This window comes from Apium graveolens, unplaced genomic scaffold, assembly GCF_009905375.1.
Source record: "Apium graveolens cultivar Ventura unplaced genomic scaffold, ASM990537v1 ctg9160, whole genome shotgun sequence".
Lineage (NCBI taxonomy): Eukaryota > Viridiplantae > Streptophyta > Magnoliopsida > Apiales > Apiaceae > Apium > Apium graveolens.
In genome coordinates this window covers 17,440-38,069 of record NW_027421788.1, presented here as the reverse complement: position 1 = coordinate 38,069, position 20,630 = coordinate 17,440, and the positions used below count along the sequence as shown (strand labels likewise).

Below are 20,630 nucleotides of genomic sequence, written 5' to 3'. Positions count from 1 at the left end.
GGTCATTTGGTGAATAAGTTTTCTACAGAAAGTTTGCAGATGGAAGATGAGAAAATCTGAAAACACATGTGTCTAGATACGTAAATGGTCACGGGGAAAGGAAGGAGAAGGCAGATGCTCAAAGCTCAGAACTCAAAACTATTATTTTTAATTAAAAAGAGACACACATAACTATGCACGTGTCCCCAACATTATATACAAAAATTGTGTGTATATTTGAAAAATGATAATGTCATAATATACATAATATAATAATAGAAATATACAGTTTGAAATTACAATGTCAAATTTGTGTGTATATATATATCTTCAAAATTGTTTATTTAGTCAAAAAAACATTTAAAATTTAAATTAATATTTAATAATCATTAAATTATATATTTAAAAATAAATCTTATTAAAATACATCTGATTTTTGCTTCGATTAATCCTTCCGATTAATCCCCGATTTACCGATTAATCCTTATAAGGTCATGTTACCGATCTTTCCCGATTACCGATTTCTGTATCACCGGTTATAAGTCATATATACAAATCCGTGCCTTACATTCTAAATTCTCATAGGGCCCCCCAGAATTCCTTCTATGTTAATGAGCCGGTTTAGAAAATAATACTGGAACAGTTGATAACATAAATAAATAAATTCAAACAGATAAATAATCGAAAAACAATGTACTTGGTTATCGCAAACAATAGATAACCCAATCGCAATGTCGTCGGAGCTCCGAACTCCCTCAATCGCCGCCGCACTCACCACCACATCAGCACCACTAGAAAAGCGACACCGTTCAATCTTCGAACTTCCCCCGAACTACTTCAACTCATGTCGTCTCCTTCACTCTCCCACCTCGATTCTCGAGCCACTCTTCGAAACCCCCAATCTCCAAACCTTAACCCTAGATGACTCCGACAAGAAAAAATCCATGCAAAAATGGACTTGTAATACTTGTAAGACTGAATTCGATTCGTTGCTGGATCAGCGCAGCCATTTTAAGTCGGATTTGCATCGCTTTAATGTAATTTTTTTGGTTTAATTTGAGTTTTTTGTTGGTTTTTTTGGTGATTTTGTAATTGTGATGGGAAAGTTTTGATCTTTAGTGTTTTTGTGGTGTTTGGTGGAAAGTTGGTGAATTGGTAATGATTTTGAGATTTTTTCCTTTTTTTTTGGTTTGGTAGTAGAGTTTTTGTGGTGATGATGGGAATGTTGATATCAAAGTTTTCATCTTTAGGGTTTTTAATGTGTTTAGTGATGTATAGTTGTTGAATTGATGATGATTTTGAGAATTTACGAGTTTTTGGTTTGTTTGTTAAGTTTTTATGCTGAATTGTGTATGTATGTAGATATATACTTGTGTTAAAATGAAGACGATTTGATGTGTGTTGTGGCTCTAACTTAACTTTTTGTTAATGTCTTGTAAAAGTTAGGGTTGTGATGATGTTTAGTGATATGAAGTTGCTGAATTTTGCTCGTAATTTGAAATTTTTATTAATTTGTTGGTGGTATTACAAGTGTGATATGAAAATTGGGTTTTTAGGTTTGTAGTAATCGTTTGTGATGGTTATTGGTTCAATTTTTTTCATTCTGTAGCCATTGTACGTATCTACTTGAGGAAAGGAGTGTGTACCTTAAAGGCATTCAACGTTGATCAGTGTAAATTATTATTCAGCAACAACTATTCGTTATTGATCACATTTTTCTGTTAATATATGTTCTCAGATAAAGCTCAGTATTGCTGGAAAGGATATTGTCAAGGAGGAAGACTTTGATGAGTCTACCTCAGATGCATTGTTCAAAGATTTTGATGTTTCAAGTATATCGGGATCGGATGATGAAGATGAAGATAGAGTAGGTGGAATTCACAAGGCTACAAATGGAGGAATGGTTGAAGGTAGTAAAAGGAAAGTATTTTTACATTTGCAAACTGGTGATACTGTTTCAGTATGGAGGAATTTAATTATGGATGAATCCCAGCGGGTAGCCTTCGAAAATGATAAACCTGTATTTTTCGAAAGTGATTTGCCACATTTGAGTGAAAGGGAAGTGATTGAGAAATTAAATAACCTAATCCGTGAACCAAGGGATAATACGCATTTTAGGGTTGTATTGCTTGTAAGGGGTGGACACTTTGCTGGCTGTGTATTTGATGGAAATTCAGTTGTGACTCATAAAACTTTCCACAGGTGTGTACTTTTGTTCTATTTGGCATTTTTTTCTATGTTGCAACTCTCTGTTAGGATTTTGTGTGCCGTGGAAAAAACCGTCTTGCTTGGGTTCCTTATTATATTTATGTCCATTTATATTAGGGATATAGTTTAGGAAGTTCACGGAATGTAAATTCTCTACCAGAGCACGGTTATCAAGTCACCAACTAGTCGGCGACAAGTTGACACAGGGGAGAAAGTCGACCCATGACTTGTTCAGTTAGTCGTCCATGGGTTTTACCCGGATACGACCCGACCCGGAACCAGGAACCCACCTGGTGGGCCCAATACCCAATTAATTACGCTACCCGAACTTAAAAATTAGGGTTTTTTTAATATGACTTGCGTGATTTTTTGATATCATCACCTAAAGTCTATCTCATATCATCACCGCCTCCATCTCCAATCTCATCCCATGACGTCGGATTAGCCGATCTGCTCTCCGGCGGCTAATCTCTGATATGTTGTTCTTGTTCTTCTCAAATCTTCTCCAATCTTCTTCATCTAATCTTCTTCTCTCAGTCTTTCTTTTTCCCGACGTTGAATATACACACAATCAGTGTATATATACATACGTTTTTTACCTTTTATTTCAAAACGTTTTTTTAATTAATTTAAAAAAAATTATCTTTTCTGTACTCTTCCACTCGTTATACATACAAGAGAAAATATTTTTTGCTAACTTTTCTTGTTTTTGTTATTATTATTATTATTTATAATTTGATTATTCTTTTGCATAGAAAATGATGTTTTACAACTTTATATTTATTTCTTTATTTTATAACTTTACTTCAAATCATCGTTTTTTACTTTGGTTCTATCATCAAAAACTCTCCTGTTATCCATTTTTCCAGTTCAAGCTTCAAAAAATTTCAGGGTTTTTAATTTTAAACATGAATAGAACTCATGAATCAAATTTGTATCATCTATTATAATTGCTTTAAATATATGTATGTCGACTATTTATCGACTTTTTACGACTAGTCGGGGGCGTCTTGTCGACTAGTGAGTTTGAAGGTACTCGAGCGCCTAGTCTCGACTTGTCGACTTAACAAGCATGTACCAGAGCATTGAAATACTAACGTATCCATGTAGTAGTCTGTCACTTTATATTACTTTTATATTTTTACATACAATTTCAACAATATAAATCTGTTATCTTTTTGTTGTTATGAGGTACTCTCGTTGTCCCTCTCATTTGTTTACACTTTGCTTTTTGGAATGTCCCTTCCAATTGTTTACATTTCAAAAACTTCCAAAAATAGTAAATTTTTTATAATATAAAAACTAAAAAGTAACCACATCCACTGTTTATCTCCATTATACCCAATTTATACATTAAATATTAAACGGTTCCATTACCTTACACACTTTCTTAATTTTCCTTCACTACTTTATCATTTTTCTTAACCTCCGTGCCCAATTCAAATGTAAAGAAATGGGAGGGACGGAGGGAGTAATTTTTTAAAGTCATTATGTTGGATGATAATTTGTATATATATTCTTCCATGATACAAAGACTTTAAAGTTCAGACAATTAGTAAATGTCAGTTACCCTGATGGCAAACGAAGAATTAAAACACTAGTTTGTATTTATTATATATTATCATTTAGATTAGATATAAGTGTGTTTTGTTAATATCTAGGAAGCAGGGATTCTTCGGTCACCCAACGAATCCCCGTATCCTCACGCACCCCCGTATCGGATACTCGGATTCTCGCGAACACTCCGATGTTCAATATTCTTATAAATTCTCAACTAAAATACATATTTTTTTTAATATTTAGACTACATATATAAGTAATTTTAGTTTTGTTAATAGATTTCATCATATATAACATCAAATATATATTTATAATAAATATATGTGCCGTATCCCCCCGCACCCGAATCCTCATATTATTTTATTTACCGAATCCATGTATCCCCGCACTACGCACTCGCATCCCCGCACCCGTATCCTTGCTTCTTAGGTTAATATATATATTCTATTAGGAACATTCTAGATTCTAGATTATATTAGTAGAATAAATTAAAGGATTTGTTCCTTTAATTAGTTATGGTAGTTTATATATATAAGTAGGGCTGAGCAAAACCGAACCGAACCGGTAAAATTCGGTTCGGTTCGGTTTGGTTTAAGTTTTTTTGAAAATTTCGGTTATTTCGGTTTTTCGGTTTTAACCGAAATAAAATCGGTTCGGTTCGGTTTTTCAAAATGTTAATTCGGTTTTAACCGAATTAACCGAATAATATAAATATATATTTTTGAATTATATTTTATGTATAATATATAATAAATATTTTTAGATAGAGACTATAAACTATACAGTTGGCACATTAATTAAAAATACACACAGCACACTCGTGACTAACAGCCAAGGAGGGATCTGGTCATCTGGGATCCTATCATTCAGATTCAGTAATTCCTAAATCAGTAAATCCTAAATTGCATCACTTCATCTCTTCTAATTTGGTAGTTCTAATTTGCATCTGGTTTCTGACCATTTTGGTTCATGCCCTGTTCTAATTCTTCCCGGAGACGCACCACCTCTTTCATTGTTGGAATCTGATATTCTGATTTTTGATCACCAACCAGGATAGCTGCAGCAACTGGACACTGGAGAGTAGAATCTAATAGTCTGTCTAATTTATCTTGCTTTTTTTTTAAAAAATAAAAAATGTACAACTTCATTTATATTTTTGCAGAAATATAATTTTTTTTAAATATTTCGGTTAACCAAACCGAACCGAATAAACCGAAATATTTCGGTTTGGTCATGAAAAAATCAGCAATTCGGTTTTCGGTTAATTCGGTTCGGTTTCTAACCGAACCGAACTGACCGAATGCTCAGCCCTATATATAAGTATTTAGTTTTAAGGAAATTACTTGGCATCCAAGTAATAGTTATTTATATAATCTCACGTAATCTTTCGTTATAAAATAGAATTGATTGATTATTATTGAGTTGAGAATTGTTTCTCTTTTGTTATGGGTTGCGATCCTAACAAACATCTCTTCTGCGGTTGAGAAATCCTAGGGGTAGTGATTCATCTTCGGTTGGATCATCTTAGGCGTGAGTTTTCTGCAGTTAATCCACAAACATATATTATTTTAATTGTTTTTATTACCTTGTTCTGCATCATACCCTTTGGTGGTGCTAATGTGTTTTCTTTTATTTGGAATTGAATCGTAATAAGTATTGTGTAGTTCCCACTCCATGCCAACTTTTGGATGAACATCGATTCTAAATAAGCTTAAATTTAAGAATAACGGGAGTAGAATATTGCATGTTATATAAAGTCTTAAAAAGGTCTAAAGTTGCATGTTACCGATCCTGAATTAAATGGTGGAGTAGGGACTTGTCAGCAACAAGTATGTTTCTGACCTAATAGTTGCTATTTTTGGTATTTTCTGTTAATACAAGTATTAGAACAGGTAGATAGAAGTGAAAATGTAGCAGAGAAAGAGAGATTAGACAGAGATGAGGGAGAAATTCGAGAGATCAGAGAGGAGAGAGATAGAAACTTGCAGAGGAAGATAGGAATCTAGAGAGAGAGTTATTTACAGGAGAGAGAAAGAGTAGAGAGAGAGAGAGAGGGATTGGTGGCAAATGCCTTTTCTCATATTCAACAGAACATCCATCACAGTTTACAGCAAGTATGTATAGACTCTGAATTATACTAGCACACTATATAAGACCATTCTACCCTTAATGACTTGGTACCTCACTTACTGTACTATAACACTACTAATACTGCACTGTAGTACTTAAACTGTTCTAACACATTATTAGTCACTACTCCTGACAGGACTATATGCAATACTCCAAATATTAATTCCTTTTAGGAAAAAGTCCAGTTGATAAATTTTTTATATCTTGATCCCTGTACGGAGTGTTGAGGGTAAGTATACTAAATTATGTTTAACATATCTATGAATAGGTTTATGCAAAATAACAGTCAGTACATAATAAGGTCACACAAATTCTTTCTGTCATTTTCCTTTTCTCCATTTCCTTTTTCATTTTGCCTAGCTAAATTTCCAATCAATTCTAATTGTTGAAGGCGAGCTAGTTGTTCTTATACTATCAAACCAGATTTTGTAGAAACGGTTCTTATTTTGTCAAATATGATTCTTGTAGAAGGCTTGTTGATAATGTAATCCAAGTTTTGAAATTTTTGTTTGGTGATCTTTGTAGTAATTTTTAATCTTCTACAGCTACACCTACTTAGGGTGTTTATAGACGGAAAGAATGAAGCGAGGTAGTAATGTACACTTGTGATTGCAAAGGCAGTAAAGATGAGATTGAAGATGAAAGAGGTGAAGTCGTGAACGGAGGATATGATAGAGCAATAGAACAAGATGAATGATTTTTTTTAAGAATATGGATTAGGAACTGTTGAATCTGAGAATAAATGATCGAATGGGTAACAGCCAATAGATAGTCATTATACCTTATTGTCATAAAGTTCTCCAATTACGTATTGTCTTCCAACTGAAGTTACACCGTATTTGCTAGTTATATTGCTTATTATGATGATCTAATGATGTTTTACTTTGTTAACGTTAAATTAAAATAAATTGAGGAAACTTATAAGTAATTTCGTTCATCAATACATACAGATATGTCATAAGGGCTGGAGCTGGTAAAAAACAATCGTCAAAAGATGCAAGCGGGAAGATTGCACATTCTGCAGGATCCTCAATTCGCCGGTACAATGAACTTGCCCTGAAAAAGGTACCGAGAGAAGATCTCAAACAAAAATGATAAACTATTGTTACCACCATTAATTTTCACTTCGTGCACAATCAGTTTCTTCTATATAGCAGGTTCCATTGACTCAGGGTTGTAGCTACATGTGTGGATCTGGTGGCATATTCCCCTACTCAATTTCAAATATTGACTAAACTTATGTTTTGAACCATAGAAAATTTTGACCCCAACAGATTTTTAGGCTAGGCCCCTGCATAGAATACACCTGTAACAATTCTACCACAAAATCAATTATCAAAAAATAAGTGTGTTTTTTAGGAATTACTTGCTTTAGCACAACTGGTTGAACTTTGCAGGGCGTCCTTATCAAATCCCACCTTCCATGTATTTATATTTTTAGATTTGCATGCTTATCTTATCTCTACTAATTTGGGACTCAGTATAAATGCTACTTTGTTTGCTAGTCTAATTCATCCCTTTAAACTAGGAAATTCAAGAATTACTTTCTGCCTGGAAGCCTTATTTTGAAGCCTCCTCTTGTATTTTCGTACATGCTCCTTCGAGCAATCGGCAGCTGATTTTTGACGGAGAAAAACCATACTTTAGCTGTCCGCAGCGTAGTGTTAGAACTGTTCCATTGACTGTTCGGAGACCAACCTTCAAGGAAGCAAAGAGATTGTATAGCATACTGACACAAGTTTGCGACGAAGCAGATGATATATTGCCAATTAAAAAAGAGGAGTCAAAGGTAATTAATAGCATTACTACTGATAGTCATTTGGGATCCAGAAAAGAGGATAGTGTAGGAAATGATTTAGACAGCCAGGAAGGTTCAAAACCCCTTTCTGCTGTCCAAAATATGGAAAATATATCTAGATCGAGTGAGAGTGAAATTGAGACTGTACAGAAGTCAACACCATTACATGAAGCAGCAAAGTCAAATGATGTCAATAAAATAATGGAACTTCTTGAAGAAGGCCTGGATCCATGTATTAAAGATGAAAGGGGAAGGACCCCATATATGCTTGCAACTGAGAAGGAAGTAAGGAATGCATTTCGACGGTTTATGGCTTCAAACATTGATAAATGGGATTGGAATACTGCTAAAGTTCCCAGTCCATTGACAAAGGAAATGGAAGAAGCTCAAAATGCTAAGCAGGTAATATTTTAATTGCAATAGCAGGTTATTGAAGTTGTAGATGAGTCGTGGTCTTCATAGGAGTCCTTCTGAGATTGATAATATTAATAACTATGATTACTGACATTACAAAACTTCTGTTGGTTAATCAATGCTGGGCATTTTTGTTGCATGGAACTTGAATTGCAACTTATAAATCATGTCATGGAGTTCCTATCATCCCATGCTTAGCTTTCAATTTTGATTTGCTATACACAGGCAGAAAAAGACGCTAAAAGGAAAGCGAGGGCTAAAGAATTAAAAAAATTAAAGAAAGCAAAGGAAAAGAAGGCTCAGGTACGTGATCATTGGTCATTAGTGGCTACTATATCTTAATGTTTATGTTCCTACGGAAATAATATCTATACTTATATAGCAGTCGCAGTCACTTGTAAATTATTTAAAGGAGGCCACTAATGGAATGTTACTAGTGAAATATTTTTATCTAGTCCGTGATTATATTTGCTGAAACCTCATCCATTTCATGCATGAATTGACTCTGTTAAAAGTACCAACCTTGGCAAGATTTCTTTGATCGTATTAGTTACAAAAAGAGTTGATACCAAGATTTGTTATTACTCTTAACGTCTGAAAAAAGAAAAATAATACTGAGTTCGTCTACCAAGACTACATTCTTTTCGCACAGACATGATTTGGTTAGGGACACATTTGACAGAGACTACCCTTTATCTTTTGTTGATCGTCTTTTTGGTGGAAACTGAATTTTCTTCTTAAATTGCAGGCTGAGGCTGCTCAAGTAAAGGACGTTTTACCTAAAAATGGAGCAAAGGGGGCATCATCATCAAGTATGCGGCAGTCTCAGCAAGTAACTCCTTTATCTAGGGAGGTAAATGGTTTACGGTATTCGTCTAGTGTTTTTCAGCATGTTTGGCTGCATTATATACTAGAATGGGTCATGGTCAGGGCCTGACATAACTGAAACAATTGGTATATGCTGCAAATCTGAAAGTAAATACTTTGCTACATTACAATTTACAACAATCATCAATACAAAAGTTCTTTTTTCCTAAATGTTTCACAAATAAATAGGCTTTTTTAATCTCTCATGCATTACTTTCTTTTATCTTAATCTAATTTAGTGCACACACCAAATATAATTTTCCTCAATTATCAGGAAGAACTCAGGAAGGCGCAAGCAGCTGAGAGAGAAAAGAGAGCTGCTGCTGCTGAGAGGAGACTAGCCGCTGCAGCCGCCGCCTCGAAAGATTCGGTTTCTAATGCTACACCGAGCAACTCATCGGAAAACAACGCCCTAGCTATAAGTGCCAAATGTTCATGTTGTAATGCTTCTTTGGCTGGTAAAGTTCCATTTCATAGGTACAATTATAAATACTGCAGCACGTCATGCATGTTTGTACACAAAGAGATTATCGAGGATGGCTAGAGACTTGGTCACACTATATCTCTTCTTTATCTACCAGAAAGGGCATAGTTCAAGATTCACTTTGTTTTTGTTTATGGACGAAGTTCTTATTCAAAAAACTTTTCAGATTTTTTGACCATATCGTCTTTCGATGGAGCTGAAGGTATTATTCTTTCAATAGATGTCAATAACCCTGGACTGATTTATTGTTGATATAATATAAAGTTCATCAATCTGATTACTACTTTTTGCACGAGGCAGTTGGTTCCTAGTAATCGATTACTGTTAAGCGAGGGTTCTCGGTTTTCTGTATCTGGTAGATAAAAATCGTAAACCGTGGAGTTCTTGCTTTCACCTGAAAAATCAGTGTTAAGAATTAATAATCGATAAAGTAATAATCTTGCTAAAATAATATTTTTTTCGGATCCCAACATAATGGACACAGTACATTTTTTTTCCCGGAAAAGTAATAAATTTGTTAAAATAAAATTTTTACAAGGTCCGATTCTATTACTTTAAAGAGGTTTAATTGTATTGGCAATTGCGCTTAGATGGATGAAACAGTTGCGTACCATGATAGGACCCTTTTCTATCAAATGTTCTTATCATAAACGTTTTTTTTTTATTTCTTTTCATTGTTATACTGTGATTTAGCCGGAATAGTATTATTTATATTTAAACAGGATTTCATATTATTTTGTTCAAGTATAATACTTAAAATTATCATAGAAGCAGACGCCTCGTTTTAGATCAAATTTATAAATCAAATACAGAAAATAGAAAGATTCATGTCTTTCATGGAGCTAACTTCACATTATGGAAAAAGAACATTATGAAAAAAGATGTTACACTTTATAAAGATAGTCAATCCATTATATATTCAGATTTTCAAAAATAGTCTTTTCACTCCCATGGAAAGAGTTGAGGAATCTACGGATGGAGACATTTCAGCTTATTATGCCCCTAAAGATGGGGAATAACCGTTGAACCAATTATACACCATCCTGGTTATTATAGTATTATTACTAGCATAAATCCCGTGCGATGCGCGAGTTCCCATTAATATTTTAAATTTTTATTTATCCAGTTATATTATATTTTTAAAATATTTATATAAATATATAATGATTATAAATTTATAATAAAAATAATAGAATAACATGTGGTCGTAATTTAGTAGAATAAATAGACTATTTCTAGTAGTTTAACAATTTAGTATTTTAGAAGATATATAACACTATTATTTATATCTTTTAATAATAGGATAAGTTGTATTCGTAGTTTAGTAGGATAAGTTGTATTCGTAGTTTAGTAGGATAAGTATACTATATATAGTAGTAGTTTAATAATTTAGTAGTTTATTAGATATATAACACTATTTATCTATTTTTGTAATAATCAAAATTAGGGAATTATCGTTGAACCAAACCGTTGAACCAAATTATCTCTATTCCGGCTATTATAGTATAGTGTAGATTTAAACCAGATTTCATATTATTTTGTTCAAGTATAATACCTAAAATTACCATAGAAGTAGACGCCTCGTTTTAGATCAAAATTATAAATCAAATATAAAAAAATAGACAACTGTATAATGTAAAATATCTGTTTCATTTTTAAAAATCCGGATCTGGATAATTTGATCATAAAAACTATCACTTTTTTTCTTGTTAATACGCTCTCCATCCCGCTTTAATCCAAGTATTTTAATCTAAATGCAATTTTTGTTAATATTTTATTAACAAAAACTTAAAGTTTAGTTTGATATAAAAATTAAAATTTTCTGTTAAATCATAGTAATTTTTTTTAACATTTCAATTCGTGTGTCAAAATTAAACATTAATGAAAATAAGACAGAGACATCGAATTTTATAGATTTTAGGGGTGTACGCGCTTCGGATCGGATCGGTTTTGAGGTAAAAGTCGAACCAAACCGCCAAGATCGGTTTTAGAAAATTTCCATGCGCAACGGTATTTGCGGTTGCGATTAACCGCATCAAATGCGGTTGTGAATTTGCGATTATTGCGGTTCGATTTGCTGTTCAACCACTTATTATAAAATATTAAGAATTATATAAAAAAATCAAAATATTAATAAATTTAAGGTCCAAGTTACCTAATATGTTGACATTCAAAAATAATGAGGAGGCCCGCAAGGGTTGGCTCAGTTGGTTAAAGAGTTATCCCCTTGATCACAGGTTCAAATCCCATAGGAGGAGAATTTATGATTATGGCTCCTGAGTCAGAATTTGTCGCGTAAATGCGGTTTATCTTGGTTCACGTGATTTGCAGGTTATTGCGTGAACCCGTAGGGTTTACCCAATGCGCACGCAAAGGGTAGCGGCTGCGGGTTATCTAGGATAAAAAAAATAAAAAAAAAATAATGAGGAGTACAACCTAACATTATGCCTTCGCAAAACTACCAGATATCAAGCTAGATCAAAACTCAAAAGGCAGAGATACCCCTACTAGCCGCTGCAGACTATATAAACAATATTAATGCCATTTGACACCTGACAGGGAGTAAGGCGTTTAGGACTAATGAGTCCTAATCTAGCATCTCCGGAACCACCCAATCCTGCTCACCCTTAGTCCTAGTCCGGCACCCAGGATCATCAATCACCCGAGTCCAGACCAGTGACCCTCAACAACCAAACCATTTGGAGTCCCAACACGTGAAGCACGTTCTCAAGCACGTGATAGCAACAGTTGTCACCCATCAATAACAAGAACAACCTAGGCACGTTTCAGACGATCCTTAGAACATTACTCAACCACTCCCATTCAGACACGTGTAAGGGATCCATCCCCATCAGGTGTCCTCCGCTCCCAGATCCAACGACCCTGATTCAAAGGTACCAACCTCAAAACCCTACCCTTGGTCTATAAACAGCCCAAGGGTAGAAGGTTTTGGGATTAATCACTCTCTCACACTCATATACACACACAACCACCTTGCATCTCTATCTATCTTCATCTTCCCCAAAAGTGAGTTCTTACTCTCACACCGGAGGCGTCACGGGACCCAAATCCCCCTTCCGGTGTTGTTTTGTAGGAACCCCATGACAGCTACACCTCCACAACGACGAAGGATCCAGGCACGGCGTCGAAGGAGCTACCCCGCACCCAGGAGTTATCATTTGGTGTTAGAAGAGGGGGCCGCCATCCTTAGGTTTCGGTGCCCCTGGATTCACCTTCATCAGCAAGCTCTTGAAAGAGTCCATTTCTTTAACTTGTAAGAACCCAAGAAACCAAACTCTCTAATAAATATGAATGTTGTTTATTTAAGCTACGTTTGTGTGTGCTCGCTATATTAGGCCACGTTAGTGTGAGCCCTGTTTCGTTGATTTAAACCACGTTTGTGTGTGCTATTGATAGTCTTCGATTGTTTTAGAACCCCGAGTTTGCTTTAGTTTGCATATTTCCTTTATGTCCTAAAACCCAGCTGCACTTTTTCTACCATATTGTTAACTAGTCCTAGTAGATTGTTTGAACTAGTCCCAGAAAGCTGTTTATTATTGTTTTGGATAGTTTCCGTAATTTTCAAAAGCAACCTTAGATTGATATTATTAGTTGGAAATTTTGGTTAGTTGTTGTTGGTACTTTTGAGAAAATGGCAAGAGCAGGAAAATATACTTTTGGGAGACCCTCTGCTAGTACCCAGGTCCAGGAGCCGGACCACTCCCAGGCTCAAGATCCGGAAGCCGGCCGATAAACATTCCAGGAGCAACCACTGCAACACACTCCCGTTCTGGAGAAAGTGGTGAACCTCCGGGATGCCATGAGCCTTATTGAGCTGAACCAATATAAGTATACTAATGTCATGGTGGCTGAGGAACATATGGTCAACCTCACCAGCAATGAGCTAGCAGAAGCAATTCGGCTCTATAGGCAGGAGCAAGCCCAGATCCAGGAGGAAGCCGAACTGGAGGAGGAACCGGAGGAGTCCGGGGACTCCTAGCAGTCCAAGAGATCTGTATTTGACTGTATTGGAGCTAAGGTCAAGAAGAACCAAAATGATCAGTGCAATAAGAAAGAAACAGAAGCTGCCAAGCAGAAGAGGTTGGAAGAGATGAGGGAACAAATCAAAAAAGAAGAAGAGGCAAAGCTTGAACTAAAGATCCAAAGGAGGATGCAGTTAGAAGAAGAAAATCTACTGGTGTGGCGTCCCAAAATACGGGGTCAAGAGGCCACGCCATCTTCAATACTATATACCACATACTTCGCATCACAATATATAAATACTCACACTTCACGACCCCACACTTACCACACACACACTTATAGGTTATTGTCTTGGAAACGAACCATTCATCACTAGAGTAAATCAATCCACAAAGTGATAATTATTACAACCCAAAAGTAATTAAGTCTTACCGGGGAATAACCTTTAAGTAAGGCTAGTCCGTCGGCCAAATATTTTTTCTTATTCATTACCTTACATAAGTCATACTTGTAAATAAGCCGGACTAAAAACAACTAAAAACCAATCCAGCTTATTCGGTCTACCTGTGGTACAATACCAAACATCCTACGGAACAGCTAGCCGTTTTCTACCCGTTTCCTGGATGTGAGTAACATGATAGGCATCTTAATTCACTGTTGTGTTTTGTCAATTTAAGAAAACAAGTGTGAGCTATAATGCCCAGCATAATAATGTACAGTATGGAATGACTGTATGATAAACTCAAGTAAACACGTCATATATGATATTTACGTTTTATTCAAAAATAATTTTTCTCGGTGATACACCTTCTTTTGAAAACAATTCTTTAGTGGATTTATTATCTTGCAAATACCTTAATGGTAAACCCAGCACCTAGGTTTGTGTTACGGTATTGCATCAGAATTCCAATTGGAAGAATAGGACATTCACTGGAGCCCCCAAGATACGATGATCAGTCACATAACGGTAACAGTAATCTTTTCTACATGTAGAGGGATGACTTCCTAACATCTTGGTTGTCACCCAAGCCGCATTCGGGCTTTATATGCTTCCCCATTCCACCCGGGTATATTTTGCATACTTCGTATGTCCTTCAGTATACATGGTACCTTCTCATACAAAAAATAAATATGGTAGTCTTCCCAGTCTACGAAGTACTGGATCTCTACCCCTCCTTGTCCTTTCAAGAATCCTATCATATACTTGGAATCATCGAACTATATCGAAGTTCCCCAAGCGATTTGCTTGTTGATAAGCACACCTTTTCCTCTCATATATATATATATATGTACTTTCAAAAGTTTTCGGAGGAAGTACTAAGGATGTGAGTTGACCGTTGTCAACAGATAAGTAATTAAGGGGGAGTTTCTTTTGAAACTATACTAAAAATATTTAAAAGAAGTTGAGATAATATTCTCCGACTATCTGAAATTATTCGAATGATTTTCCAAAAATCAGAAAGTATTTTAAATCAGGTTTTATGATCTTTAAATCATAATAACTCATTTAATAAATAATTAATAATTAAATATAAATCATTAAATAATTAAACCTCGAATAATTATACTTTAAAAGAATATTTAAAATAATATTCCTCAACTAATTTATGTTTAAGAAATTTAATAATATTCAATATTTAGTCGAGTTTGAAATATATATTCATTGGAGAACACTTCTCCCATAATAAATGAATAGTTGATAAATATTTATTATTCGAACGACAAAGTATAGTTGAGGGAATACGATCTTTGAAAATCGTTTTAATAAAAGTTCGAGGTATTTAATATTTCGTAAGTGGACGTTGAGTCCCTTAAAACGTACTACTATGGACTTTTAATCGTCCTATAATATCACCGGATTTTTATTTTAAAATCCCGACCGACTCTCGGCCTTATAATTATACGGCACGCTCGTGGCGACGTTAATATTTTACGACATATACGTATCGTACAACATCGCTACATTTATGCGAAATTCAATTACTAGTATCATGGCAAACATGACATTTATGCAATGATGATAAAACAATCCTTCCACAACACAACAGTTATACGGAGTTGGGTTCGTAAACTTTCCTGGGTATCTCGAGGTGGAGGATACTCTAGGTTCCGCTCGGAAATCTATAATCATAAACACAATTCGTTTTGTTAGGTCCCGTTCTAATTCACGACGACTCACACTCATGTGCTACTTATTATGCATCCTCTCGACTTATATTACTCTTATCATTTCTTTAAGTCCTTATTCACATTATAGTCGCTTTCCTTTTTCAAAGTATCTTAAGTCCATTTTTATTTTCATTGTCGGCTCCGATTATGGATTCTACGGTTTTCTAATTGCGCGGTCTCGGCTCTGATATTTTTATAAAATTGAAAAATCATTATTTTCTCTTGAAATTTTTATTGCAGTTAAGAAACTCAATTTACTACTCTTTGTAAAAATTTCATGATTTATAATTAAGTCAATTCTTTTTATTTTCAAAGTTCGTAATTCATAGCAGTTTTTGTCGCGTAAATCACTTTTAGTAAAACGGCCATAACTTTTGATCCGTAAATCGGAATCAAGCGATTCAAGCGCCTAAACGATCCTTATAACATTTTTTATCATAATAAAGGGTTAGTTTTCAAGAGACTACAGTTTACATCTTCGGGACTCTCTGCAGAAACCTAAAATTATGTTTTGTTCGTTTTAGCGAGATTACGGTTACGATCCGAGTTTCGTTTATGCCTTTTTTTTTATACTACCACCAAAAATCAACATACCATCATCAACACACTAACTCCTCTCAAGAACATCATGTTATTGAGGCAACAACAATCAACCTTAAATCTACTTAGCTAAACATCAAGATTACAACAATACTTCCACCAAAACGAGGTTTACAACTATGTTCTAAAAGAATCTTGAACTTAAATCTTAAGTAAGGATGGGTCAAAGATTTATACCTTTCTTGAGAGCTTGAGATGTGTTCTTGATGATGTTGAAGTCTTGGGAGTGCTTGGTAGGGTTTTTGGAACCTAAAACAACCATTAAAATCAAGAAACCAAAAAAAGTTACTATTCATACTATTCACTATCATCTTTCTTGAATTCATTTCACCCATCAAACCTTGATAAAAAGAGATCAAAGATTTATCTTACCTTAGTTTAGGTGGTATGAAGCTTGAGAATTAATGGGGAATTTTTTCCATGGCTAGAGCTTGGTGATTTGAAATTGATTTCTTTGTTTTTTTAGAAGGGCCGAATGGAGTTGTTTTGGGAGAGAGGGAGAGAAAATGTGTTGCTTTCTTGGTTGCTTTTTGAAAATAATGCTTGTGATATCTTGTATTAGATTTTTTATTCTCTAGTATATGTCCTAGGATTGATTATTGTTGGCAAATCTTTGGACAAGACTAGCTAGGCTTTTTAGATAACAAGCTAAGCTAATTAGCTTAGCCATTAGCTTTACTATTCTCTAGCCCTTAGATGATCATCCTACTTCCTTAGCTTACTATTTGATAAAGTAACCATGGTTACTTTTCTACCATGGTTAGTTAGTGCGTTACGTTTATTTAATCGTTTACGCGTTCGTTCGGTCGTTTAAACGTTTTCGTAATACTTTCTTGTAAGCGGTTCGCGACGTAAATCCTTTCATATTTATTCCTTATGTTTTGAAGTATCGTCCTTGGATATAAATCCATAGGGTTTTAAATTCGTAATTATATTGTGATTCCTGTAATCCTCGATGATTCGTAAATATGGTCATTTTTCAAAGTTTGTTTTCTTCGAAAACTAATAACATTTACATACACTCATTTGGTACGTATAATCATAATATTAACTTCGAAACTCATTTTCTCATGCACAACGTAGTGTGGGCTAAAAAGTTTTCCCCGTCTGTCAGGGTTACTATTCATTAAACATTTTTACAAAGTCTCAAAAATTCGAGTTATTATAGTCTTCCCCTCTAACAAGGATTTCATCTCGGAATTAATTTGAAAATAAGTGGGGATATCTATTCCTCATCGCGTCTTCAAGTTCCCAAGTTGACTCTTCGACATTTTGATTCCTCCACAAGATTCTAACCAGCTTCACAGTCTTGTTCCTCAGCACTTGTTCTTTTTGGTCCATTATCCTTACTGGCTGCTCAATGTAAGTCAGGTCGGGTTGTAAATCTACCTGCTCATATTCTATCACATGTCGGGCATCCGCATGGTACTTCCTTAACATGGACACGTGGAACACGTTGTGCACTTGTTACAGATTAGGAGGTAAGGCGAGCTCGTAAGCTAGAGGTCCTATTCTCCTGATAATTTCAAAGGGTCCTATGAATCTGGGACTCAACTTCCCTTTCTTCCCAAATCTCATTACTCCTTTCCACGGAGATACCTTCAATAGCAGTGAATCCCCTACTTCATATTCCCTATCCTTCCTGGTCTGGTCGGCGTACTTCTTTTATCTGTCTTGAGCTGCTACCAGTCTCTTCCTGATGAGTCCCACAATTTCCATGTTTTGCTGGACTAACTCGGGTCCTATTATCTTGTGTTCTCCAACCTCATCCTAACATAGGGGAGAGCGACATCTCCTTCCGTAAAGAGCTTCATACGGAGGCATTCCTATGCTAGCGTGATAGCTATTATTGTAAGCAAATTTGATCAGGGGTAGGTGGTCATTCCAATTCCCTTTAAAGTCGATGGCACACACTCGCATCATATCTTCTAGGGTCTGAATAGTCCTTTCATTTTGCCCATCAGTCTGGGGGTGGTAAACGGTACTTATGTTTAGTCTGGTGCCTACACATTCTTGGAAGCTTCTCCAAAATCGGTAATTAAACCTTGGGTCTCGATCTGACACTATGGCTACAGGAACGCCGTGTCTCACTACAATTTCCTTCAAGTAGATATCCACCAGCTTGTCTACGGTGTACCTTTTGTTGAATGGTAGAAAGTGCGCGAACTTGGTCAATCTATCTATGATAACCCATATGGCGTCATAATTGGTTTTCGTTCTTGGTAGGCCTGTCACAAAATCCATGGCTATATGCTCCCATTTCCATTCCGGGATTTTCAGGGGTCGTAATAGTCCACTCGGTCGCTGATATTCAGCCTTCACTCTCTGGCATGTCAAGCACTTGCTGACTCACTCTGCTACTTCTCTTTTCATGTTGGGCCACCAATAATATTCCTTAAGGTCACAGTACATCTTCGTACTTCCTGGGTGGATTGAATATCTGGAGCTGTGCCCTTCGTGCAACAACTCATCCTTTAATTCTTGCACATTTGGAATCCAAATTCGGCACGCATACCTGATGTTCTCTTTCTCGTCCTTCTCGCATCTCACTTCCTCACCGGTCAATGTTCCTCTTTACTCACTCATCTTCTTTTCCTGACATACTCGTATTTTTTCAGTCAGTTCCGACACTAGCTTAATCTCAAATAATCCTTATGTTCCTTTAACGGTCATTCTCACGTCAATTTCCATCTTCTCAAATTCTTTAATTAACTCCTCAGATGTCATTATCATTTTGAGTCTTTCCTTCCTACTAAGGGCGTCAGCCACCACATTGGTTTTACCCGGGTGATACAAAATTCACAGTCGTAGTCCTTAATCAACTCTAACCAGCTCCTCTGTCTCATGTTTAGTTCTTTTTGAGTAATAATATATTTTAGGCTCTTGTGGTATGTGTAAATCTCGTATTTCTCACCATACAGGTAGTGCCTCCAAATTTTCAGGGCAAACACTATGGCTGCTAATTCTAGATCGTGTGTTGGGTATCTGCTCTCATACTCCTTCAATTATCGAGAGGCATACGCTATAACTTTCCCGTGCTGCATAAGCACACATCCTAGTCCTTTATGCGATGCGTCGATGTATATCAAAAATTCTCCCGTTTCATCGGGAAGAGCGAACACTGGTGCTGACACCAGTCTCCTTTTCAGTTCCTGAAAGCTTTCCTCACATTTCTCTGTCCATACAAACTTTTCTGTTTTCCGGGTAAGTCTAGTCAGTGGGCCTGCTATCTTAGCAAAGTCTTGCACGAATCAACAGTAATATCCTGCTAAACCCACAAAACTCCTAACCTCTGTTGGGGTAGTCGGTCTTTCCCAATTGGATACCGCCTCTATCTTGGCGGGGTCAACTAAAACTCCTTTGCTACTCACCACATGCCCTAAGAACTGAATTTCCCTTAACCAAAACTCACATTTTGAGAACTTGGCATATAATTTCTCATTCCTCAGGATTTCTAAGAATATCATCAAATGTTCTACACGTTCTTGCTCTGTCTTTGAGTAAATTAGATTATCATCTATAAAAAACTATCACATATATATCTAGGTACGTTTTGAACACTCTGTTTATCAAAACCATAAAGGCTGCGGGTGCATTGGTTAGCCCAAACGACATAACTAAGAACTCATAGTGTCCATACCTAGTGCGAAAAACAGTCTTCGTATATCCTCAGGTTTGATTTTCAACTGGTGATATCCTGTTCTCAAATCTATTTTGGAAAAGTGTACAACACCCTTGAGTTGGTCGAATAGGTCATCAATCCTAGGGAGAGGGTACCTATTCTTAATGGTCAGTCTATTCAACTCTCGGTAGTCTATACATAATCTCATACTGCCGTCCTTTTTCATTTCGAACAATACTGGCGCTCCCCATGGCGACACACTGGGTCTTATCATCCCATTATCTAATAACTCTTGCAGTTGAGAAGCTAGCTCCTTCATCTCAACTGGGGCTAGCCGATAAGGGGCCTCGGATACTGGTGCCGTTCCTGGTGCTAATTCTATAGCAAATTCTATTTCCCTGTCAGGTGGTAATCCTGGTAAGTTTTCTTGAAACACATCATCGAATTCATTTACTATGGGTATGTCCTGTATGTTAGGAACTTCCTTCTTAGTATCCATCACATAAGCCAAATAGGCATCGTTATCTTTCTTTATCAATCTTTTTTCCTGTAGCATGGTCAGAAATTTATGGGTCTGTCGTTTACCTCTAAACACTACTTCCTTTCCATTTTGCACTCTTATCTTTACCCTCTTCCACTCACAATCTATTTGTGCTCCATTACTGGATAACCATCCATTCCTAAGATTATATCAAATTCTCCTAACGCAAATGGGATTAGGTCAACATCGAAAACTTTTCCTTCTAATTTCAGCTTGCATTTGGGGTGTACTTGATTCACAAGAATTATTTCTTTGTTTGCTATTTCCACTTGTA

The 20,630-nt window shown here is 35.8% G+C and overlaps 1 protein-coding gene across 1 annotated transcript; it reads left to right on the top strand.

Moving 5' to 3' along the window:
- Positions 1 to 618: 618 nt before the first annotated feature.
- LOC141705637 (uncharacterized) lies at positions 619 to 9,732 on the top strand. The gene is made up of 7 exons (XM_074508527.1): positions 619 to 1,016; positions 1,718 to 2,181; positions 6,828 to 6,942; positions 7,406 to 8,077; positions 8,315 to 8,392; positions 8,838 to 8,942; positions 9,231 to 9,732. Exons 1-7 carry the CDS (start codon positions 711 to 713, stop codon positions 9,498 to 9,500), a joined length of 2,010 nt encoding a protein of 669 aa, XP_074364628.1. The 5' UTR covers positions 619 to 710; the 3' UTR covers positions 9,501 to 9,732.
- Positions 9,733 to 20,630: the final 10,898 nt, after the last annotated feature.

What these genes read in the sequence shown, in the direction of transcription:
- LOC141705637 (XM_074508527.1), top strand. Translation starts at nt 711, where the DNA reads ATGTCGTCGGAGCTCCGAACTCCCTCAATCGCCGCCGCACTCACCACC. An exon ending in ACTCATAAAACTTTCCACAG is followed by an intron (nt 2,182 to 6,827) that starts GTGTGTACTTTT and finishes CAATACATACAG; the next exon opens with ATATGTCATAAGGGCTGGAG. An exon ending in ATGAACTTGCCCTGAAAAAG is followed by an intron (nt 6,943 to 7,405) that starts GTACCGAGAGAA and finishes CCTTTAAACTAG; the next exon opens with GAAATTCAAGAATTACTTTC.